This window comes from Mastomys coucha, unplaced genomic scaffold (assembly GCF_008632895.1).
Source record: "Mastomys coucha isolate ucsf_1 unplaced genomic scaffold, UCSF_Mcou_1 pScaffold5, whole genome shotgun sequence".
NCBI lineage: Eukaryota > Metazoa > Chordata > Mammalia > Rodentia > Muridae > Mastomys > Mastomys coucha.
Window position 1 is genome coordinate 90884995 of NW_022196911.1, and position 24683 is coordinate 90909677.

The 24683-nt window shown below is 51.7% G+C and overlaps 2 protein-coding genes across 5 annotated transcripts in view; both read right to left on the reverse strand.

The window, feature by feature from the left end:
• Positions 1-162: 162 nt before the first annotated feature.
• On the reverse strand, positions 163-15429 carry Pdk2 (pyruvate dehydrogenase kinase 2). 2 transcript variants are annotated; one of them, XM_031354465.1, is made up of 11 exons: positions 15085-15429; positions 13318-13459; positions 6113-6184; positions 5444-5628; positions 4129-4218; positions 3882-3959; positions 2946-3022; positions 2756-2854; positions 2529-2636; positions 1947-2060; positions 163-1236 (listed from the first exon to the last, which is right to left on the reverse strand). In XM_031354465.1, exons 1-11 carry the CDS (start codon positions 15200-15202, stop codon positions 1096-1098), a joined length of 1224 nt encoding a protein of 407 aa, XP_031210325.1. In that variant the 5' UTR covers positions 15203-15429; the 3' UTR covers positions 163-1095. The 2 variants fall into 2 exon arrangements, with proteins under 2 accessions (XP_031210325.1, XP_031210324.1); XM_031354464.1 differs by lacking the exon at positions 15085-15429 and adding an exon at positions 14420-14525.
• A 3491-nt stretch (positions 15430-18920) lies between these two features.
• The window catches only part of Itga3 (integrin subunit alpha 3), a 31404-nt gene continuing 25641 nt past the window's right edge, over positions 18921-24683 (reverse strand). The window contains exons 24-26 of one of the 3 annotated variants that reach the window (XM_031354469.1): positions 21389-21514; positions 20900-21040; positions 18921-20222 (exon numbers count right to left, since the gene is read on the reverse strand). In XM_031354469.1, the coding sequence (XP_031210329.1) occupies positions 20930-21040; positions 21389-21514 (237 nt within the window). In that variant the 3' untranslated portion in view covers positions 18921-20222; positions 20900-20929. The remainder of the gene's footprint in view (positions 20223-20899; positions 21041-21388; positions 21515-24683) is intronic. The other 2 variants (XM_031354467.1, XM_031354466.1) reach the window with 2 other exon arrangements.

A 24683-nucleotide genomic window follows, 5' to 3' on the forward strand; every position in this document is an offset into this window, starting at 1 on the left:
CGGGCAGTGGGCTGCCGAGTGAGTGGATGGTCCTGCCTGGTGGCATTGCCATCAGCTGGCCAGCTAGCCCAGGTCCTGAGTACAGTCAGTCCTAGAGGACCAGTCTTCCCAGGCGCTGCACGTCTAGACTCCCCCTCCCCCAGCAAGGAAGCCAGGCACCAGTCACATTTCATCTATTTACTGTGGGTGTCGATGTCACCGTCCCAGCCACTGGGAGGGGCACACGGCTTTAACCCCTGTGTGCGGAGGGGGAAGGGTGGGGCTTCTGAGATTACAAAACAGGCTATGTACATAAGGTTATCCTAGGGGTGAGTCAACTGTGCACACATAGTGGGCATAGGGGGGTTGGGGTCTGAAGCTTAGGCAGGATGGGGTGGGTGTAGACTGGGCGGGGGGGGCAGGGAGGGGAGGTATGCACGTGAGGACATGCTGGGCAACGCTTCAAGGCTTTAGGAGGCGGCTAAACAGAAACATTGCCAAGATCACCTTGGGGCAGGTCACTCCTAGGTTTTCTCTGTGGGCCCTGTGAGAACTGCTACCCACTCTCAAGTTCCCAGTTGCAAGTTTAGCGTCCAGAGTAGAGATAGAGGCTGCAGGATCAGAGCCAAGGGTGAACCCTATCTCCCCCAGCCTCTCTCCAGACCCGAGGGCACTCCATCCTTCTTAATATTAACAAAGAACCCGGCCCAATATGCCTGCCTGTACAGGGTGTGGGCATACGGCAAGCGGGGCAGCCACTTGGAAGGCTGGGACTATGCAGGCAGTGAGGGGGGACCCGGGGTTTCTGATAGAAAATGGACAGCTCTGATCTTGGGAGAAGTGTTTCTGGGGCACCCCATCAGTTAGAGTCATCCCCAACCCTCAAGCATCACCATGGAGACCAGGCTCCAGGGAAATCCCCTAGAAACTCCATAGAGACAGATTGGCACTTAAGGACCACCCCAGTTGGGCCACTGAGATTTCTACAAAGACAGATCTGGCCGTCAGGGAGACCCAGTTTCACCCCTGTACCCTAGGGGATAGATAGGGAAGGTCCCTGCGGTGGCTGGATTCAGAGGTGGCAGCATCCTCCCAGGTGCCAGGAAGAGAAGGCCCCTAGCTGACCCGATATGTCGATGTGTTCTTGGGCTCTGTGCTGGGCACACACCAGTCCCCGGCCTCCTGGATGGTCTGGTAGTGGCGCCAGGCAGACTTGTTGTAGACAGGCAGGCGCTCCACGGAGTCCGTGGACAGGGCCTAGGGAGCACTGCCATTAGCCTCCTGCTTGCTCACACCCCAGCTTTCCCACCCAGGCGTTGATGGTCTCCATCCCTGGAGTCCTAACCCAGGTCTAAGTCAGCCCCATAACCAGACATTAACTGAGACACTACCCGAGACCCGGAAACGTCCCTAAAAGATTCTGAGCTTTCGGCCTCTTGCCCTGGCCTATTCCATGAAGCTGTTCCCTCAAAGGCCAGGAAGGCAAAGAGAGTCAAGAGGCAGGAGGCTGGGCTGTGTGATCCTGTATTAATCACCAAGGTACATCCCTATCAACTGAGGTTCGGGACCTGGAAGGTCCTCTTCCGGCCTAAGGTTCCTCGGAAGAGGGGCCTTACTCACAGACCTCACAGTTGCCTACCACATTAAGTTTAAAGTTACCGGGCTGGAGAGATGGCTCAGTGGTTAAGAGCACCGACTGCTCTTCCAAAGGTCCTGAGTTCAAATCCCAGCAGCCATATAGTGGCTCACAACCATCCATAACAAGATCTGACACCCTCTTCTGGAGTGTCTGAAGACAAACTACAGTGTACTTACATATAACAAATAAATAAACCTTTAAAAAAAAAAAAGTTTAAAGTGACAATGCCTGAGGAGCTAAGGCTCACCTCTGAGTCTGGAGCCAGAAAGGATGAGGGATGGGTAGAAACCTGCTAACAGCAAGCTTGCCCCTGGCGGGCGGGCCTCACCTTCAGATAGATGACAGCATCCGTCCCAAAGCCCTCCATGGAGAAGAGCTGCAAGTCCCCCTGGAAGTACTTGGCGTAGAGGCGGGAAATGGGGAGTCCATACCCAAAGCCAGCCTACGGAGGAGCCACAGGTCATAAGGTGAGCCAGGGATGCTGGGCTGGGGACAGGCAGGGGTGCTGGAGCAGGGGTGGAGAATGGACATTTCTGAAGCAGATGGGAGTAGGCGGTAAGCAGGGGTACTGCAGAGGAAGCAAAGAGAGACGCTGGACGGGAGAGTTCTGCCCAGAGGCCTGGGTAGTTAAAGGCTCCTTAGAGTCTATTCCCTACGCCCAGCACTGCCTTTCCACAGGAGAAGGGACAGAGGAGGCAGCAATTAGCAATGCAGTGGAGAAAGAGAGGGGAGAGGACCCAAGAGAAGTGACAGCTAAGCAGATGGGTGGATGATCAGCAGGCAGGGGGGTATTAGCAACAGGCAGGGAGATAGGAGGCCCTAGAGTCACACAGCCATGGGGGTGGGGGCCGGGAGCGTGCTTGGGAGTTTAAAAAGCAGGAGCCAGGGGACTGGAGGAAGACCATCTCACCAGCGGGGTACCCCCAGTGCCAGGCTGGGGTGTGGGAGCTGTGGAGTACATGTAGCTGAAGAGCCTCTCGATCTTCCTCAAGGGGACACCCCCACCTCTGTCACTCATCTGGGAGACAAGGGGCATGTGAGATACCCTCTGAGGTTATGTGCTCCACTCCTTCCTCTGCACCCCCCCACACCCCCACGCGCCCTGTAACCTCCCATCCCAAGTCAAGGATCACATACTTTGATGGACAGATCTTCTTCACCCAGGGCCACCATAATCTTGATGGGGGGGAGAGTGAGGCTGGACTCGTGGCTTTCCACTGTGGCACGCATGGCATTCTGGGAAGGGAATGAAGGATGATGCAGTGAGAGAAGCCAGCCCCAAAGGTGCTGCTGACGCTGAGGGCCAAGGGCTGGGCAGCCTTCTTACCTTGAAGAGTTCAAAGAGCATGTGGTAGAGATGGGAGGGGACGTACACCATGTGAATGGGCTGGGTGGCGTTGGTGGCTGTGGGAACGGAGACCGGGGGCAGGAGTCATACAGCAAGGTCACCTTCAGAGCACACCCTCTTCCCTCTCCACAGCTGCACCTAACCTAGGTGGCTAAGTGACTGCTCCCCTTCCAAGCTGCCCCAGCTGGTAACCCTTGGAAGGGCCAAGTTCAACCCTGCTTCTTCCTTCCACCTGCACGGGAGGCCTGGGACTGGGTACCGGCTCTGACTGCCAGGAAGCATCTCTCGATGAAGCTGCTTGTTCTAGGGTTGGGGAGGTATCCCATCACACCTCACTCTCCACAGTCCCGGCCCTGTTACCCCACATCCTGTCCCTCCTATCATTTGTGAGGTTTTCAAATTAGTTGGTGTATCTGCATGTTCCGTGGTCACCTATCACAGGTCCCAACCTCCCTAGCACCAAGAATGTACGCTCTGTGAGGACAGGGGCCTTGCCCATCTTCTTTACATGATGCATATACCAAACAGTGAGCAGTTATCCAACAAATTAATAATGCAGAGCAGGGCAGAGCAGGTCCTCTCTAGATTCTGACCTCCCAGCTCCCCTACTCTGACTGGCATGGGTACAGGCATATATACATGTACACGAACACACACACATGCACACATGTACACACATGTACACATACACTCACACACACATGCACACGTGTACACACATGCATACACACATGCATGCACGTACATACACATGTTGTGCATGCACACATATACATGTATGCGCACGTGCATACATGCACGTGTACATGTACATGTACATATGTATGTGCACATGCACACACATGAACATGCCACATGTACACGTATATGTATGCACATACACGTGCATGCACACACACACACTCATTTGCTTACCATTGACTTCTTGGATCTCCAGATCAGGGGAAGCCATGTAATACTTGTCACACAGGAGCTTAGCCATGTCATAGGCATCTGGGAGCAGACAGGACCACTCAGGTTATGGGTGACCCTGCAGCAGTCCCTTTGGCACTAACATGAAAACCCATGGGGGCATGGCCCCCACCCTCTGACCTGGCTATTTGGGAGGGGTCCCTGGAGCACCTTTATGGGCCAGGCCTGTGGGGCGCGGGGAGGAGCTCACCTTTCACCACATCAGACACGCTGCAGTTGGGATCGATGCTGCCAATGTGTTTGGGGTGGGCTGGGTTGGTGCTGCCATCAAAGATGAGGGCTGTGGGCAGAAGGAAGGATGCCATTGGCTAGTTCACAGGAACTAGTCCTCCCTCTTCCTAAACACCCGCCCTTCATCTCATCTGTAGGCCTCTGTATGTTCTATGCTAACCATGCCCCCCCAAAGTCTTGTTTCCCCCTAGCTCAGGCCTTCCAGAGCCTCTGCACCCTACAGAAGTCCTGCCATAGGCCTCTCCCACTTCATACCCTGTTAAGTGTATGTATGTGTATATGCATGTATATGTGTATGCATATATGTGTGTATACATGTGTATATATATATATGTGTGTGTGTATATATATGTGTGTGTGTGTGTATATGTATGTATTTTCACGACAAGGTTTCTCTATATATCAGTTTTGGCTGTTCTGGAACTTGCTTTGTAGACCAAGCTGGCCTTGAACTCACAGAGATCTCCTTGTTTCTCCCTCCCAAGTACTGGGATTTAAGGCATGCATCACCAAGCCCAGCTTTGAATGTACACTTTGCTTTCATATCTTCATACAATGCTATAAAGCTTCCACCAGCTTGCTTTTCTTTGAACATAAAGAACTCACTTAACTTATGATGGCTATGCTTTGTCAACTGGCAGAGAAAACTCTGAACAGGAATGGGTAAATGAGAAACTGCTTTTTAATACAATGGAGTTTTTAATGTGTTGGGTGTGGGTGTGGGTGTGAGTGGATGGCTGACAGCATGTGTAAATGGCTGACAAGATGGCTTAATGGGTAAAGGTGCTTGCAGCCAAGCCTGACAACTTGAGCTCAATCCCAAGACCCAGATGATGGAAGGAGAGAACGAACTGCAGGATCTTCTCTGACCACCACATATGCATAAAGAAATATAATAAATAAATACAATAAATACAATAATGAAACTTTTCAGAACATGTAGTATGTTTAAAATAATATTTAAATGATAAATACTTAAAACAATATATTTAAATTCAATGTTGTACTTTTACTTTACTTTGGGAGCCAGTTACTCTTTAAAATTTTTATTTACTTGTTTTTTTGAGGTTGACCTCAAACATATGATCCTCCTGCCTTAGCTTCCCAAGTGCTAGGATTATAGATACACACTACCACACCTGACTTAAGCCATACTCTTCAGTTTCCGAATGCCACTCAGACCTCTGGGCACAGTGGCTGAAGTGAGGACTCCTGCTCTCTTGTCGGGGGACGGTGCCCACCCCCTTGCCCTCTCCAAAGCAGCCAGAACTCACTGTGCTGGTTGATGAGCATGCGGATGGAGATGCGGCTGAGGTAGAAGCGGTCCAGGAAGTACTGGATGTTCTGGTTGGAGACAGGGTCATCACCGTAGGTGTCCTTGTACTCCAGCACACCCTGAGCCATGGTGGGCACTACGTCATTGTGCCGGTTCCGGATGGTGACCAGGGCATCCGTGAACCTTCAGAAAAGGCAGACATTTGCCTCTACCCAGTCTCAGGCTTGGGGACACCTCGGCTCTCCTTTATTCCCAATGGCCTACCAGTTCCTTCATCTTCTCCTCCCCAGCCCCACAGATACACTGTGCCCACCCACCTGAAGCCCCCAGCCACCTGAAGCCCCCAGCCACCTGAAGCCCCCACCCACTTGAAGCCCACCCCTTCTGTCCCAGCTGTCCATCCACCTTCCTGATTACAGCCAACACTCTCAGTTCCTCTGAAGGTTTGTTCCTGGGGGCAGGGCTCCCCACATCCTCTTGGCATGCTGATAATTAGCGTCCTCATCTCTCCCAGCAGACCTGGATTTCCCAGAAGCAGCCTGTCTTCCCCCTTTCTTGGCATATCCCTGAAGGCAGGGCCTTTCCCTGTACCCAGCTGGCATTCTGTCCTTGTGACCCTGACCAAGATGTTCCTGCCTTCTTGTTCCTAAAGAGGGTGCTCACTCACTGGCTTAGGGTCCGGTGGTCCTCGGGGTCCTTGTCCAGGAATTCCATGATGTCCAGCAGGCTCTGGACATACCTGTGTAAAATCGGGGGGGAGGGGCTGTGAGCTCAGCTGAGACTACACAATGCTCTCTCTCACCCCCTCAGATGCTATAGTAGGTAGCACATCGAGCTGAAGTGGCTGACAGTCAACACCCCATTTCTGCTCTGGGTCTCCCTGACAACCTAGTAAGTTGTACAAGGAAACCTTGAATTGGCTAGTTTCCTTAACAGTGCATGTCTTTGCTTCGGAACCCTATTAACAGCAACCTTGGGAGGGACCAGAAATCACCCACTCCTAGAAGCTGGAGAGAGCAGGGTTCTGAGGCCCCACTGTCCTAGAGGCCATGGTAACAGAGGGCTCAGACATCTACCTGCCTTGCTGAACTCCTTTACTGGCAAAGATCCTGATATCTCTATAGGGGGCTGAGGCTTCTAGCGGACAATGGGTGCTGCCACAGGACCTCTCCCAGAGAGATCTGGAACCTGCCTCAGGAACCTCAGTTTAAAAAAGTGAGTAGGTGTGGCCAGGGAGGCTCATTCTGCCCTGCAAGGCCAATGAGCAGGGAGGGTGTGTGTGAGCCTGGCTGTCTGCCCCACCTCTTGGTCAGGAAAGGTTAATGAATAAAGAACATGGGCCTGTGCACTGCTCTTCGGCGTGAGGTAGGTCTGCCCGAGGCAGTAGATGGTGCCAATCTGGTGTCACTATCTCCTTGCCTGACTGAACCACAACCTTAGCTTCCCCTACAGACATGCCCAGCCTGTATCTTGTTCAGGAACCGTGAAAGAACCAGCCTCTCTCTCTCTGTTCCCTAGGGCAGAAACACTTCTGGCTCGAGGACTGGAAGGGCTACCCTGGAGTCCTGTCATGGAGAGCTCCAGAGACCCAGCGGTGTCTCTAGCAGAGACACTAGGCTAGGACCTGTTCTAAAGCACCCAGAGCTCTGAGAAGACAGGAAGGAATGAGCCCCGCAGCAGTGCCCCGGCTGGGTGGGGTCACAGGCAAGCCTTGTGGGTCTCCAGAACTCCTGCCACTGACAGGGCTGCCATCGCTCTGGCTCTCCCCATCTGTGTAGAATGCCCTTCTCTTAGCATCCCACAACTGCTCTCTGTTGGTGCTGCTGGGTTCCGGTGTGGCCCCGGGTTAGGTATGGGAACTTCTTAGGCCTTGTTTCCTCACTAGGGAAGGTGGGAGTTCTTATCCTTACCTCTCACTGCTCAGTGAACTCTCTGAAGGCTGGTCACTCAAAACCTGTCCCCAGATGAGCACACTCACTCAGCTCCACTACTGCCTTGCTTTAGGGAGCAGGAACAGGCTTGGTCTGGAACTCTTCCCTGTTCCTCCCAGCCAGACCCTAATGCAATACCTACAGGGGTTGCTCTTCTTGCTGACTAGCTGTGGACAGGGTAAATGAAGAGACCAGCTTCCTGACGGTCTCCCTTCACCCCTGCCAGGATTTCTGCATCAGGAGTACCCTCATTAGAGAGGCATGACAGCTGACGTTCACTGAGCTGCTTCTACGGCCTGATCACTGCTGCCTACCTGAGCTCAGAGGCCCACACAGGACCTTTAGTCACTCACAGGCGAGTGGGCTTTGAGGGAGAGGGGACTTTGGAGAGGAGCTACAAGTGTGAATCTGGAGGGAGGGAGGTTGAGAGGAGAGGAGGGGACAGTTGGAGGGTGGGCCACGTGACCCCTTCCCAAGATCCATGGGGGGCTGGGGACCCGAAGGGTCAGAAGCCAGAGGCTCTGTGCTTGCCCAGCGGTGGTGGGTGTGGGTGAGCCCTGCTCTCTGTTCACCTCTAGGCCTGCTGGGAGAGGCAGGGTCTCCTCTCCAAGCAAGAAAGGTTCCCAGGAGTAGGAGGCTCTGTGCACGCCCCGAGGTGACATGGGTAGGGTTCCAGCTTCCAAGTCCAGACAGGGCTGTCCAGTGAACTTTCAGGAGAAGATGTAGAACTGGTTCCATGGCCACTGACATGGAACAAGGGCCACCTGGATTCGGTGACATAGTAGTACTGTCAGGGTCGATGTAGGGACACTGGAGACTAGCATCCCTGCCTGCCCTTCAAGGGGCCATTCTCCATAGGGAAATAATGCTGGGTGTGCCCCTGGTTCTCCAGGGAAGAACATGGGAGGTTTCTGCTCAGGGTCCTTGGTATCTAGCCCTGAGGCGCCTGGCCTTCTATGTCACCCTGAGATACAGCTGGATCCTCCAGAGAGAGACACTGGGGTGGTGTTATGTCGGCTCTTGGGCAGCCCCTCTTCAGAGCCAGAGAAAGGGTCAGGCTAAGGGGCAAAGTTTGAGTCCAGGTTGAGAGGGAGAGGTCTAGTGTCTGACCTGCTTCTCTCCTCCTTGGTAAAATCTAGTGTTTTCAATGTCCCACGATAACACAGACCCTCACACCTACTCCCTAGCTAATACCCTCCAGGGACTGGAATGCAGGCCTGAGGGGAGGGTGACAGAACTAGAAGGCGGGAGGGGACGGGCTGCAGCCACCTGCAAGTGCTGTGTGGGAGCAGAGAGCCGGCTGAGCCACGGGAGTAAATGTAAGGAGTGTGCGCCTGTGGGTGTGTACCAGCATCAACGGCTGAGGAGGACAATGGTGTGAACCAGACCGAACCAGACCGCAGTTCCCGGGAGGGCAGTAACTACTCCCACGAAGGGCAGACACATCCCTCATCTGGAGTCACTCTGTGAATGGGCAGAGGGCTTGGGTTTGGACACTGAAGGCCACTGGGATGCTCCGGCCCAACTGCAAAATGAGCTTCACAGCTGGAAGCTCAGGGTCGTGTAGGACTTCACTTTCCAATGGCCTTGGGGATCACTTCCTGTGAGACTACAGGGCCAGGTGTGCTGGTGTATTGAGGGACAGGCTAGTTTAATGCAGGCTCCACCTCTTGTCTGTCTGTGGACCTTCTGCCCCTCATTCTGTTCAAGACAAGGGCTTGCTGGCTTTTGTGGGGTGGGAGTCGGACTCTTCACAGGCAGGGCTTGTGGGCCACATACCTTGTGGACAAGCTAGGGAGAAGGATGTCCACTTTCACACACATACACACATACATACCCACTGAATCATCTGCTCCCACACGTCCCTTACAACTCTACAAAACCCAGCGATAGCAGTGGCTCACTGGCCATGCTTGGGGAAACACCTCCTACCTATCCACGCCTCTTCAGGTGGTCTTCCTCCTGAGAGGATCCACTGGATACCCCTGTGCACCCTGGTAGCACTAGGAGACACTGCATGCTATAGGTGAGCCCCACTTACCCACAGGCTTGCATGGGAACGTGGAAATCATTGCCCTGTGGCATGACCCCATACAAAACGTTCCCGTCCTTCAAATGCAGCCTCCAGAACCCATGGCCTGATCCACCAGGACTCCCTAACCAACCTTAGCCAAGACACCCCACTTCCTGAGCCTCCATCTCTCATCGCTAGGGGAAGTCATCCAGTTTACAGGACCATCTGAGTTAGCAAACCGAGTGACTGGGCCCTGACACTCCACGAGCCCTCAGGTGTGTTAGTCTTGGGGTTGGGTGGGGGGCAAGTCTACCCTGTGTTCTCATTGCTGCGTTGCCTCTGAGACCTCTGACATAATTGTGTCACCTCTGACCTGTGGGTACAGCTGCCCAGAAACACCGGACGATGGCGGGTACTGTTCCTGACATGCGTGCTGGCTAGTTTTATGTCAGCTTGACACAAACGAGGGCCATCAAAGAGGAGGGAGCCTCAAGTGAGAAAAACGCCCCCAGAACACTGGGCCGTAGGGAAGTCCGTAGAGCATTTAATTAATTAGTGGTTGATGCAGGAGGGCCTATCCCATTTGAGTAGAGCCAGCCCTGGGCCTGGGTCCTATAAGAAAGCAAGCTATAAGCTGGGCAGTGGTGGCCCACGCCTTTAATCCCAGCACTTGGGAGGCAGAGGCAGGCGGATTTCTGAGTTCCAGGCCAGCCTGGTCTACAGAGTGAGTCCCAGGACAACCAGGGCTACACAGAGAAACCCTGTCTCGAAAAAAACAAAAAAAGAAAAAGAAAACAAGCCACACATGCCACTGGAAGCAATCCAGTACTGGACTATGATGTGGACGTATACACTGAATAAACCCTTTTCTCTTCGTGCCTTCGGTCGTGGTCACAGCAATGGAAACCCTAACAAAGACAATGTGTTTCACACTCTCAGTAGCGTAGGACCCTGAGAAACAGCATGAGACTCCACTATACAGGCCAGGACGCTGAGCCCAGGAAAGGCCTATTGTCCTGTAGTGTAGGGGGGAACTGTCACGACTCGAAGTCACACCTGTCACAGATGCTGTTGCTAAGTCTAGGGGCAGCCCCACCTTCCAGGCACCCCCCATTACTCCAAGTCTGAGCAGCTAAGAGTTGATCCGGTTTATTCTGAACTGGGAAGTCAGCCCAGGCCCTTAGCGCCCCGTGTATTAACGACTGGGCTGCCAACAGCCTCCTCCCTCTGCACACCCCTCACCCACATCCCCAAGGGCAGGTTCTGCTCTCTACTCAACCAGACTCAGGCTAGAGGTCCTCTTCCCAGGCTTCGTGGGAAGTCAAGCGCTCCTCTCCTGAAGGCCCTGCCCACCTCCACCGTTCCATCATCCCAGAAGAAAACTGTACTCTCTCATAGAAAACTACCCAGTCCCACGAGCAAGTCCTTCCTGTTCTGCCATTTTAGCTTCTCTTGCTGTGGCTGCGGCCCACTGGCTCTGCAACCCCCCTCAGCCGGCTCTCTTTAGTGCATCAGGATGACCGACCACCCCTTGGCACGCTCTCCCGCTCTCCCGCATGCTGAATCATGTCCTGGAAAAGTGTTTTCTCTGACTCTACCCCTCCCTGCTGTGCCCAGGCATTCCTCCCAAGCTTTGGGGGTGGGGGGCAGAGAATAAGTCAAGCTTCCGCCTCCCTGTCACGGAAGGGGAGTCCAGCAAACCCCTGCCCTCCATTTGTCAAGCCTTCCTGACTGCCTCACCATGGTTTCTTGGGAGGGGTCTGCAAAATCTTGTCATGAAGTCAGGGACCAGCTGGTGAGTCAGCCAAGCCAGTCAGCCGGACAGAATGGGAGAGGGCTGGAAGAACAGATGGTACCTTCTGTTTCCTCCCCACAGCCCCGCCACCCTGTAGGAAGGAAGACACACAGACTGGCTCAGAGGTCTCAGACATCCTAGTGAGGGCTCAGTGACAGGTAACTTAGTTGGGCCACCTGGAATTTTTTTTTTTCCTTTTTGGTATTTCGAGACAGGGTTTCTCTGTATAGCTCTGGCTGTCCTGGAACTCACTCTGTAGACCAGGCTGGCCTCAAACTCAGAAATCCGCCTGCCTCTGCCTCCCAAGTGCTAGGACTAAAGGCGTGCGCCACCACCACCCAGCGGACCATCTGAAATTCAAACCCTGCCTTCCACCCACCCCTCACCATCTCAGGTCTATTCAAAGCCCCTCCTTTCTAGCTCTGAGTAGCCAAGTCCTTCCCTGTATTCTTTTCTTTTCGAGACAAGGTTTCTCTTTGTAGCCCTGTTTGTCCTGGAACTTACTCTGTAGACCAGGCTGGCCTCAAACTCAGAGATCCGCCTGCCGTGTGTATTCTTTTCAATTTTCCCATGTGTTTTGTCTTCAGACATGTTTCACTACGTTGCCTAGGCTGGTCTTGAACGCCTGCACTCATTATCCTCCTGCTTCAACCTGCCAACCACTAGGAAGACAGGAATAGCCTCCACAATGCTCAGCTTTCTTCATGATGTCAGTTAGCATACATTGCACACCCACAATGCACCTGGCCTGGTGTGTACAACCTTATCCCTTACCAGAGCCAAACTACTCTCTAGAATAAACCAGGGAGAGACATATCCACACACAGACTCAATGCTAGAAGGGCATCGGAAAACAGCAGGATCCTAACAGGAGCTGGCATGAAGGAGAGGAATGGTGGACATAGTCTATCTACACTTTTGTGTTTTCCAGGTGTCAAAAGAACATGCTACACTTCTGTAAGTGGGAGACGTCACAATCAATGTCACTTCACTTAAAAAAATTTGAACCTTTCCTGATCATGACTCTTTCACGTGTTTCGTATTACATTTTGTTTTGCCCGTCTTGGCAGTTTCCCAGGAACGCCTTGAGGCTCCTTGTGGGAAGCTGTTGTTGCCTTTGTGCTTGTCTGCATGTGGGATATTGAGACTCGAACACGGGGCCTCATCTATACCAGGCAACTGCTTTACCACTGAACGACAGTCAGCCCTTTGTTTATTTTGAGTTAGGGTCTCACTGAGTCCCTTCAGCTGGCCTTACAATCTTGATTGTCCCACCTCGGCCTCTGAGCTGCCATCACTAAGCCTGCACCATCAGTACTGCCTAAGCTATTGTTTCAGCTGCTGAGGGGCAGGGCAGCCCAGGCCAAAGGCAGCCTTACCCTTGAGCTGCACTGTCAGCTGCTGCCACCTGCTTAGACACAGGACAGTGTTGGGCCCACAGGTATGACACAAGCTCCCAAAGCCCAGAGAATTCTCAGTCATTCCATGGTACAAATCCCGATGACTAGACTGCTTGCTGCCCAGTTGTCACAAAAAGTCTATTCAGGATCAGCCAGGGACGTGCCCTGTGACAGACACACCTCTGTTTATGTTTCCATGTGAGGCTATGGGGTAGAGGCCTTCAGTCACCCAGCTCTGTGCCTACGGCTACCTGTAATAAACTTTTGATCCTTGCCCTCTGAACTCTTTGGGAAGGGACTGTATTTATTCTCTGTTTTTAACTGAGTGTTTCTTCAACATTCAAAACAGTTAGGTTTGCCACCTGGATAAATGAATTGTCACTTTTTTTTTTCTTGTTCTCCCAAGTTACTTGGGCAAACAGGCACTTGGGCTCCAGGAGCAGGCCATGGGTTTCTGCTGATGTTGCCTGGGCTCCAGGAGCAGGTCATGGGTTTCTGCTGATGTTAACATGACTTTTGCTCTTGACTATCAAAGCTGAGCTTTCTTGGATGGACCCTAAGTTCCCAGAGAAAGTAGGATGGTGAGGCACAGATTGAACTTGACCTTTGCCCCTGCTCAGGCTGAGAATTTCCACGTGATCCTGGCTAATCCTCCAGCCTCTTGGGGGCCCCTGGGCCTCCTCCACACGGTGAGGATGGGGGTGGGGAGAAGTGGAATGTGAGGGGCCTCACCAGCTCTGTACCAGTTGCACTGAGGGGGTGCCCAGCACTCGGTCAGGAAGCAGGTTGATCTCTTTCATGATGTTGGCCAGGCGCACGGGCAGCTCCTGCCTGAGGAAAGTGAATGAAGTTTTCTCGCAGGCATTGCTGGATCCTGAGGATGACAGAGGGATCGATCAATGGCTGCAGACCACAGTCACACCTGTGGAGACTGGGCAGGCTGAAATGACCACGTGACCTATCTATGGCACACAGCACAGTAGCCCTCCTAACATTTCAGTGCTTGAGCCTCCTCCAGACATCCTACCACCCGGATGACACTTCAGGAACAGAATGTATCATCCACTGGCCCTTGGTGAAAACCCTGTTTGTTTTTAACCAGGGAAACAAGATGTTTCCGGGGCTCACTCTGAACTGTTCTGGCTAATACACCTCACTTTACTTTTCATCCACTGGCCCAGGGCACAGAGGTACCTAAGAAATCCTTTCTCTCCTTGGGGTGCTAGGACTAGGTTCCCAGGGCTGTAAGGACTCAGCATTTATCCCTGAGGCAGGCGCCATTTCATCCAGGCTGAGGAAACAGATGAATGCCAGTGTAGAATTGGCCATGTGAATGACCAGCTGTGAGGCAAATGGGGACCTTGGTCCAGGGTCAAGATTAACAGGCAGTAGAGGAATGAGCAGTGTCAAGCCTAGAGACGGGAAGCCTAGGATCCAAACCAGGCCTTGCTTCTGTAACGGATGGTATACACCATCATCAGTTTTGCCCATACAGCTGGACCAGACTATTGCAAGTCCCTTTTGAGCTGTGGCACTTTGCTGGGACCTGGAGTGGGCCCTGGAGAATTTCCTACACGAAGCTTACAACTCCGACTGAAAAGGGAGTAACAAAGGCACATCCTGGAAGACAGGTGCCCAAGCCTTGTCTGCCATCTTCCTGTCCTCCTGCCTGTGACACAGCCAACTCTTGAAAGACCTGGGCCCACTCGGGCTCACTAGCTGGCACCAGGGGAATGTCATGCAGACAGACGATGGGGCCACACCATATCTCCATCCACCACTTGGCACAGCTTTCTCCTGCCCCCAAAGCCACCTCCACCCTCAGAATACTGACCGGGTGATCTTCAGAAACCCAGGGGTAGCCTTGGGAGGGTGAAAACCGTCTGACTACCTCATGGTAAGTTGGGCTCTGCCCAGCTAGGAACTGTTGCCAGGCCAGAACAGATTTGATCTTCAAGTGTCCTTGCCCAGTGGGCAGCTGCAGTGGATGGAGGCTCACCAGTCAGGGGAGCTCCTCTTGTTAGCACCTCCTACTCAAGGGGCCCCCTTCCCACCTGCCCCGGCATTTCTCCCTTGCTCTGAAGTACCCCGCCCTTCGTGCACAGCACAGGTCTTCCAGATGGCTGAAATCTCTTTAGCACTCCCAGCAGCATGTCTGTCCCCTGTTTACTCCTGGCCGCCCACTATCAGTGGCCCGGGATCCCCCACTAACTCTATCATGTCTGGATGGGGTCCTATACTCTCACTGCCTCTTACTCTCTACGATCTCTCGTAAGGCTTTCTCCGCGCCCCACAGTCTTAGTTATCTGTGAAGGAGGCACTCTTAACTCTTTGTGGGCAGCCAGGCTGGCCTCGCCGCTTACCCATTCCTGTCCATACTCTTCTCTAAGCCAACTCTCCTGTCCCCCGGGACCTCTCCCTCGTACGTTAATCTATCATCGCCAGGGTCTCCTTCCCCGCGCCCACCGCCCCCGGTACCCGCCTACGCCGACTCCATACCGAAGTCTAGAAACTGCTTCATGGACAGCGGGGACGGGGAGAACTTGCTGAAGTGCTCGATGTACTTGGGCGCCCCTGCCAGGGACGCATTCTTCAACAGCGCCCGGACCCAGCGCATGGCGACGGCGCCTGCAGCTCCGGCTCGGCTCCCGCTGCTGTCCCGGGGCTGGAGGCGCTGGCACCGGCCCTCCGCTCGGCCCAGCTCAGCTGGGAGACGAGCTTCGGCCGCCTCCTCCCTACCCTTGCCCTGGCGGTGCCTCCAACGCCTAGCCAATCGGCTTGTCCCGGCGCCCCGACGTCGCCAATGGTCGCGCACAAACAACTCCAGGAGAACCAGTAGCCTTGCGCTTCGACACGTGGCTCTCCTCGGGGCCCACCCCCTTAACCGTGAAGATGCTGGAGACGGCCTGTTGTTTTCCTGGGCTGTGCTCAAGTCCCGCCTCCCGTTGCCAACTACCGTAGACTTCTTAGGGGGCGAGCCCTGAGTTAACCCCTTCTTCCCCAGAGTCCCGCTAACCCTTCGTTTGACGTTCTACTTACCCTGGTTCATTCCTGTCTCTTTCTTTAACCCTCCCTTCCCTGCCCTGTCCCTTTCCTAAAAGCACCTGTTTGACCTGACAACCTGCTTACCTGTTCTGCCATAGGGGCTCATAGTGATTTCTCATTCCTATGATGGACCCTGAATGAACACTTGGAAAATCCGGAACCAGGATGCAAGCTTATACTAAGCTATCCTGTATGCGTGCAACCCGCTGACTTCCATAAATACCCAAGAGGCCCAGGAAAAAGTGGCGTCTTCCTTCCTTCCTTCTTTCTTTCTTTCTCTCTTTCTTTTTCTCTCGTGAAAATTATCTCAAATTAGGGTGGAAGTGTAGCTCAGAAGGCATGGCACTTGTTCAACATGCATGAAGCCCGCTATTGATCTCTGGCATTTGAAAAACAAGAACAAAAACAGCCGGAGCCAAACCCCTCAGGACTGGCAGAGGCAGGAGCAGAGCTACTGTCAGTGCTAATTTTAGTAAGTTCCATTTGATTATTACCTAGCTGATTTGAGTGAGCATAAAACCTTGCACGTCTTGCACAACCACCTGAGAAGTCAACCTTCTGTGCACCTAACCCGAGCCGGCAACTGTCTGTGCCACTGGCTTCCTTACTGCAAATCCCCGGGAGCTGAGGCTTCTTAGCGGCTTGGGAGCCCAGCCCAATCTTCCTAGCAGTTCCCTGCTTCTTTCCTGCGGAAATGTCATGCGCCCTCTTTTGGTAAAACTTGGTATGTTCCCCACTCTCTGGGCCTCCTTAGTTTTCGTAGTTCTTTACTATTGATTATTCTGTGGTTTACCCGCCTTTACCACAGCCCTGTGAAGCACTGGCAGGATCAAGGCTTGGCCTTTAGTAGGGCCTGGTGCTACTCTTGGAGGCTGAGGCAGGAGGATTTCTGTTCAAGGGCCATCTGAGGTAGTGTGAGTTCAAGTACAACCTGGGTAATTTAATAAGATCTTTTCTCAAAAAGGGAGAGGAGGTGGGGTTGAGCTGGTAGTAACCCCAGTGGTAGAGTGTTTTCCTAGAATGTGCAAGAGTACGGGTTTGACCCCCAACCCCCCATCCTCCCATGCACACACACTGCAAGTTATAACAATATAACTGTGGCCAGCACAAAACAAGAATTCACCTTGGAAAGCATAATGCCGTGCGCCAGGCACAGTTTGTCTAGATTATTACATCATTTCCTCCTTTTATAGGCAGGAAAACAGAATTGGCAAGCATTCTCAACTACAAATCTGGCCTTGTTGGTTCCCTACACAGAGCCTCTTCACTTAAAAAAAAAAAGTATCAGTGCACCCCTTTAGTCCCAGCACCTGGGCAGAGGCAGGAGGTTCTCAGAGTTCAAGGGCAGCCTGGTCTACAGTGAGTTCTAGTACAGCCAGGACTACACAGAGAAACCCTGTCTTAAAAAAAAAAAAAAATGGGGGCTGGAGAGATGGCTCAGCGGTTAAGAGCACTGACTGCTCTTCCAAAGGTCCCAAGTTCAAATTCCAGCAACCACATGGTGGCTCACAACCATCCATAATGAGATCTGATGCCCTCTTGTGGAATGACTGAAGACAGCTACAGTGTACTTACATATAATATATAAATAAATTAAAAAAAAAAAAGAATAATAAATTTTTAAAAGGATCCAGAGCCCGGTGGTGGTGGTGGTGGCGGCGGCGGCGGCGGCGGCGGCGGCGCACGCCTTTAAGCCCAGCACTTGGGAGACAGAAGCAGGTGGATTTCTGAGTTCGAGGCCAGCCTGATCTACAGAGTGAGTTCCAGGACAACCAAGGCTATACAGAGAAAACCTGTCTCAAACAAACAAACAAACAAAAACAAACAAAGGATCTAGAATCTGTATGTATGTGTACCCGAGTGAGTTTTTGCATACTACAAGCGTGCAGGTGCCTGTGGGGGCTCCAGGGCATCTGATTACCTGGAACTGGAGTTACAGATGGTTATGAGCTACCTCATGTAGCCCCTAGGAATGCAGCCCAGGGCCTGTGCAAGAGCAGAGTAAGTACTCTTTAACTGCTGGGCCATTTCTCCTGTCCCACTTTTCCACCTCTTACCAGAGCTTTTCCAGTTATCCCAATATCCACTTTGGCTCCATTCCTTGGCTTCATCACATTCCCAGGCTCAACACCCAACACCATCTCCCTGCCGCCATGCCCCAGCCTCTCATCTTTAACCCATTGACAATGCTATCTCTTTTTACTTAGAGAGGCAGGGGGGTGGTCTGGATCATTCTTCTCAACCTCCTGTACCTATTCTACAGGTCTTGGCTGCTTAGTCATCTCCTCCTCCTTTGCTGAGCTCCTGTGCTGGGCTGGGCTCCCTGTATGCCTCTCCTGATCTTAGGATGGCACAAAGTGGGCTAACTGCTGATTCATGGGTTTATGGGTCTTCCCCACTGGACTTTAGCTTGTGGAGGACACAGGTTGTGTCTGACCTGGTGATTGCTTTATCTGCAGTGCTGGGCGCAGAGCCTGGCATGTAGTAGAGTAAGGAGACTGAAGAAAGGAAGTGAGGTTGGCAGAGAGGCTTCAGCGCTGTGAGGGAAGATCCCTAGACATCTACCAGCCTAACAAGTAGAGGTGGCAGACGGCACAGGTGGTGTACCTTCTAGGGTCAGGAAAATTGGATGGGACCTCTCTTTCTCCCTGCCCCCCACCCCATCCCCTCTCTCCCTTCCCAAAGTCAGCTTGGGTCAAATCTGATACCCTGACATGAGAGAGGATGAGTTCAAGACCATCTTGATGTACAGAGTTTGAGATCAGCTGGGGATACATGAGGTCCTTTCTCAATTCCCCTCTCTCACCAAATCCAAGCCAGGAGCCTAACAATAAATGGAAGTGTTTGATGTCTAAATGAACACAGCAGGAACAGGCCACAACGCTGATGGGTAAAGAAAGCATTCTTCCAGCTGGGTGGTGGCGTTCGCCTTTAATCCCAGCACTTGGGAGGCAGAGGCAGGCGGATTTCTGAGTTCGAGGCCCGCCTGGTCTACAGAGTGAGCTCCAGGACATCCAGGGCTACATAGAGAAACCCTGTCTGGAAAAACAAGAACAAAAAACAAAACAAAACAAAACAAAACAAAAAAAAAGCACTCTTGCATGGCGCTCTTCCTAAAACTGGATTTCCATGAACTCTGTGCTTAAATCAAAATCTCCCATTGCGTGGCTTGCTGTAGGGTGCTGGGTCCATCAAGGGACCAGGTAGGGAAAGTCATCACCTCTCCAGGCTGAACTGAGATTGGTCAAGCTGGGGGTTGGGGTGGAGGTGGGTAGGAGCAGACACAGCAGTACAAACTGGGAACTGTTTATTTTAGTGAGAAGCCCATATACAAAGAAGGCACAGGACGGGGGAAGCTGTTATAGTACCGTGGGGTGGAGGGGACAGAGTTGGAGAGTGGGCCTGCCTGTGGGCTGGGATGGGGAAGAGGACCTGGGAAATCAGCCTCCACTGCTAGAATGGGGATGGATGCAGCTCCTAGGGGGAGGGGAAGGGCTTGGTTTCTCCGAGAGCCACAGGCAACTCAGAATATCATCTCTGTGGTCAAAGGGAGCAGAGTTAAGTCTGGACAACTGGGGCAGGGGCTGGGCCCTCCCCTGCCCTACATTCAAGTATCACACCCCACGTGGTCTTGTGGGGATCTCCAGGCCTTGCCCGGGCTGAAGTAGTCAGGATGGGTCCGAAGTCGCTCCTCTTCATCCTACCAATGTCTGCTATGCCAGGACCCTGCTCTCTGAAGGATGCCACCATGCTCCAGGTCAGTGCCAGCCCAGTGTGTCTGGGCTGCCCACAGTTTCTCTTTGTTCCTTTGGGCTACATTTCTTGCCAGCTCTATCTGTAGCCACAGTTTTAGAGATCCACTCATAAAGCCCATTCCAGTGACCTGCTTTTTAGTTCATTGCTCTTGGGTCTGAGCACGCAGGTCATAAGAACATCCCCTGGGTAGCCTTTAGTGTGGCCCTGCACTCCAGTGCATGCCAGGAATTGCAGCTGGGTCTGACTGGTCTCCTCCTCGTCAGTAGTTTTATTCTGGACAGATAAACTCTGTCCAGTGACAATGGCTCAAGGGGGATCCGGTGTGGAGGAGAGGTGTCACCACATCAGGGACCTTTTCCTCCTGTCTCCCAACAGAGGCGTTTTGGCTTGGTTTTGGCACAGACAGAGACTTGGACATGGCACCCTACATGGTATATCAGAGCAGGCCATTAGCAGGAGGCCCTGTGTGTATGTCCAGTGTGCAAGGCTGTGCTGTGCTCAGGATTGCAAAGTCTTGAAGGAGATTCCAGGGCCCCAGAAAACATGCCTGCACTGAAGAGGGATAGATGCCTGAGCCTGCTGGTGCCAGCCAAGTGCGTGGCCCCTTTTGGACTGTCAGAGTCATAATTTATGATAAATAGGAAGGAAAGGAGCGCTCGGAGGTTTGTCAGGGAGGGCAATCAGTAGTATCGGTCCCGAATCTGCCAGCTGGTGACCCAGTGCTTCTTGGTGGGTAGCGTGCTCCCTGGAGGTGGGTAGCGGTCCTCCTCCCGGATACGCACTGCGTGGTATTTGGGCATAATCCGGTAGTAGCGGGTCGGTTTAAAGAAGTCACACTGGAGTTCAGGCAGAACAGAAATTGCATCAGTATCCAGAATTCAAGCAGAAGAAAATCTGCACCCTCTACCCCCACGCCTATGGTCCTTACAGCAAGTCATAACTCAAACATCCCAACCTCAGCATGAGATGGGCAGATGAACATCCCTACCCCAAGCCCAGAGGAAGGAGGGGCTGAGGAAGACGCAGAGGAGAGCAGAGGCAGGTGGAGACTAAGCAGCTGCAGAAATTGTGGGCCAGGAAGATGAGGTGGTCTCAACAGCTAGTACTAGAGGTAGGTAAGACAAGTTATCCTAGGGAGATGGTGGGACTCAAGACAAAAGGGATTAGCCTTTCTTGGTCCCCTCCTTTCTTGTAGGAGGAGAGAAGACTTAGAGTTACTGGGGACAAGCCTGGTGATCAGGCAGAGACAGGGTCTAACCCTGACTATTTCTCTTTTCCGGTCCTCCAGAAAGCAGGACGCTCATTGGAAGAATTTCCCAGCACACTCTTGGGATTTTAAGCTCCTGAGAGCCAGGTGGAGGTGGGGGCACCAGGGGCAACCAGAATGGCCTGTACTTTGAGGTGGTAGACAAGTGAGATCCAAGCAGACCCCAAGGCAAGAGGAGCAGACAGGACAGAATCAGAGGCCCTAGCCAGCTGGGGATTTGGAGAAGAGGTTCATAGGCCATGTTACCCAGGTGGGCCGGGGAAGGGGGCTGACCCCTCAGTAGTCGTCGGTCAGCCTTTCTGTCTCTGACGGCTGGCTCTTCATCTCAGCCTTCTGCCTCTTAGCTTCATACAGGGCACGAGTGCGGGCTCGCTTGAAGAAGCCGCACTGGAGGGAGGAGGTGGGGATGGCCATCAGGGGTGCTGGTAGACCTGGCCATCAGCACTTAGGGAGAGCTGGGGCTTAGAGTTGAAAAACCTGGAAAGCTAAGTCCTGAGCCCAGCTTGGTGGGTAGCCAGATACCAGAGCTCCTGTTCCCCATTGCAGCCTGCAGCTCCCCAGGCATGGGTGGGACTGGAAGTTACGGGGAGGGGCAGGGTGTATCTGGGAAAGGCCAGCTGGGATGGAGATGGAGGGATGGGATGCAGAGCCTCGGGATGGAGGGAGGACGGGTGAGCCATGCTGGCACTGCCAGGGGTCTGAAGTGGGAAGCCCCAGTAGGCTGGGAGTCTCTACCTTCCACAGCAGGATGATGATGAGTCCCAGCAGCAGCAACCCAGCACCCACGGCCACAAGCACCACCCACAGTTCGATCTCGGCAGGCAGTTCCTCCACCAGCTCTGAATCAATGTCCACTGAGAACTGCAGAGGAGAGAGAACAGCCTGGGTTAGCCTGCTGAGACCCTGCATCTGGTCACCTTCTGTCTCATCCCCGCCCATGTCCCTGTTGTTTGACCTACAGCCACTAGGGGGCAGTCAGTCAAAGAGTAGAAAAAGTCCCTGCAGGACTCATTGCAGGTTGTGTGTTTCTTTTGGTAGAAGCAGATTTGGCCATAGGGGCAGGCTCAGATCTGCTAGGCAGCCTGGTGTCTGAGTTTGTGACACACACATCTGGATTGCATGTCAGCTCTGTTCCTGATAAGTTGTGTGAGCTTGGGCTAGTATAGTAATTTCATCTTTCTTTAGATCTTTCATAGCCGGGCAGAAGTGGCGCACACCTTTAATCCCAGCACTTGGGAGGCAGAGGCAGGCAGATTTCTGAGTTCGAGGCCAGTCTAGTCTACAGAGTGAGTTCCAGGACAGCCAGGGCTACACGGAGAAACCCTGTCTCAGAGAACCAAAAAAGAAAGAAAAAGGAAAACTGAAGAAAAAAAAATTTAGATCTTTCATGTGCTCTTCATAATTATTAAAAACACAGACAATGCATAGCGGTCAGCATGGGTTTTCCCCTCTATAATGGCATGCGTGTGTTCATTGTGTTTCTGTTTGCATGTATGTATAGGTTAAATAGCCCATACCAGAGATGCTTGGGACCAGAAGTGTTTCAATTTGAAGTTTTGTTTTATTTGTGGCTCAAAATGTTTCCAATTTGGAGCGTTTGCAATTCCAGTTTTTGGAGTAGAACTTCTCTAAATGACTATGCTTGGTTTTCACTTCTTTTAAAATAATTTTGATTAAAAAAAAAAAAAAACAGGAAACGGAGAAAAATTAAAGGTTTTCAGTAATCCTGTGCTCTGGAAAAGGCTGTTTCCACAGTGAACAGTGGCTAGTGCATGCTGGGGATCCCAGCAGGAGGCAAGAGGATCAGGAGTTCAAGACCAGCCTACACTACAGGAGGCCCTACCTCCAAAGAACAAACAAGCAAACAAACAAGCCTTTGATCCTAGCTTTGGGAGGCAGAGGCAAGTGGATCTCCATGAGTCAGCCTGATCTACTTAGTGAGTTCCAGGACAGACTGAGCTACACTGAGTGAGCCTGTCTCACAAATGAATGAATGAATGAATGAATGAATGAATAACAAAAGTGCATAATAAATCTTGTATTGAACTTTTTCTATTTTGGGGAGAGGGTCTTGTTATGTCAGCTCAGGCTGGCTTCAAATTTTTAATCCTGTCTCAGCCTCCCACGTGCTGAGATTATAGGCATGCACCCGTATGCCCTCCCGAGCTATCTCCGTATTTTTAATACACCTGGCCCACATTGACGGAATCACACCACATGCAAACTTCTGCAAGCTTCATCTTCCCCAAGGTGTTTTTTTTTTAATAGCATCATCATTCTGCCTCAATTGATAAAGACCAACCTGATCTCTTCTGAAGACCGCACACGCACAGTCATTGTAGAAATGGACCACATTTTATCGAGCCAATCTCCTACTGACAGACATTTAGATCCTTTCCAATTCCCTGCTCTTATTAACAACGCTCTAAAATACCCCCACATTTTTATTTATCTTTGCATACTTGTCCTGTTAGCTCTTGAAATATATGAGCGTGTGCTAGATCAAAGGGACTGGGTGCTTTAAATTTTAATGACTATTGACAAATTCATCTCCACAAAGGAGCCACCAATTTAGACTCCCGTCAGCAGCACTTCCCGCCACCGAGCATCCTCGGATGGCATGTCTCTTTTTAGTATTTTCCAATCAGATGGACAGACAGTGCTTCTTTGTTGTTTTTATTTCTTTTACTTTTAAGGGTTTTGTTTGTTTGTTTGTTTGTTTAATTTGATTTTTTGTTTGTTTGTTTTTTGAGACAGGGTCTCACTATTGTGTAGCCTTGGTTGGCCTGGAACTCACAATGATCCTCCTGCCTCAGCCTCCAGAGTGCTGAGATTAAAGGTGTGCTCCAGTATGCCCAGCTAAAGGGTTTTTTAAAGACAGGGTTTTATTTTGTGTAACCACCTTGGGCTGTCCTACACTTTGCTTTGTAAACCAGGCTGGCCTGGGAAGTTACAGAGATTCACCTGCCTCTGCCTCTGTGTAAGTTAAATACTTATATTTCATCTCATAAACAGTGCCTTTTTAATATTATCTTTCACATTGCATTCTTAAAATATATCCACACTTCATCATATTCCTTTAGAACGTGTCCTTTTAACTTATCATCTTCTGCTGCATATAGATTTCATGGAGTCTGTTTCCAATTCATCCTTTGTGACTTTGGGCTTGTAATGAAGTAAAAGCCACTCCTGGTGGCTCACACTTTTAATACCAGCACTTGGGAGGCTGAGACAGGAGGACTGTTCTAAAAGTTTATGACTAGCCTGGGCTACATAGTGAGCTCTTATGTCCCCCAAACAAATAAATAGAGGTGGCAAGATGGCTCAGAGGGCAAGGAAGGACACTTGTTGCCAGGCCTGACAACCTGGGTGTGAGTATTCAGACACGCGTGGTGCCATGAGGGAAGCAATTCCTGCGAGTTCTCTTTTGACTTGTGCACACACACTGCCGTGCACACTTACTCCATCCCAAGAAAAAATATCATAAAACTTTAAATTTAAAAAAAAAGGGGGGGGCAGGCAGTGGTGGCACACACCTTTGATCCCAGCACTTGGGAGGCAGAGGCAGGTAGATTTCTGAGTTTGCAGCCAGCCTGGTCTATAGAGTGAGTTCCAGGACAGCCAGGGCTACACAGAGAAACCCTGTCTGGAATAAAAAAATGGGGCTGTTCTTGGAGAAGACCTGGGTTTCTCAGGATCCGCATGACTGGCTGTTAACTCCAGTTTCAGGGGTCACATCCTCTTCTGATCTCTGAAGGCATTGCACAGATACACACACAAGTACAAATACCCATAAAAATGATAACTACATTTGTAATTAAAAGCTAAATAAAGAACTGGTTCTCCCCATGAGTAAGGGTTACTATTAAATTATTCTTTTATTTTGGCACACATTTAATTCCTACATTTAAATATTTCATTAAACACCAAGGTGGGAGGCCGCACTTGGGATGTCTGTGAGTTTGAGACCAGCCTGGTCTACAAATTAAGTTCTGAGCCAGCCAGGGATACATTGTGAAGCCCTGTGACA

Coding starts and splice junctions, on each gene's coding strand:
- Pdk2 (XM_031354465.1), bottom strand. CDS start 15,202: ATGCGCTGGGTCCGGGCGCTGTTGAAGAATGCGTCCCTGGCAGGGGCG. Junction 6,185..13,317: donor GTGCAACTGGTACAGAGCTG/GTGAGGCCCCTC, acceptor GATTTTACACAG/GTATGTCCAGAGCCTGCTGG. Junction 3,960..4,128: donor CGTGTCTGATGTGGTGAAAG/GTGAGCTCCTCC, acceptor GTCTGCTCCCAG/ATGCCTATGACATGGCTAAG.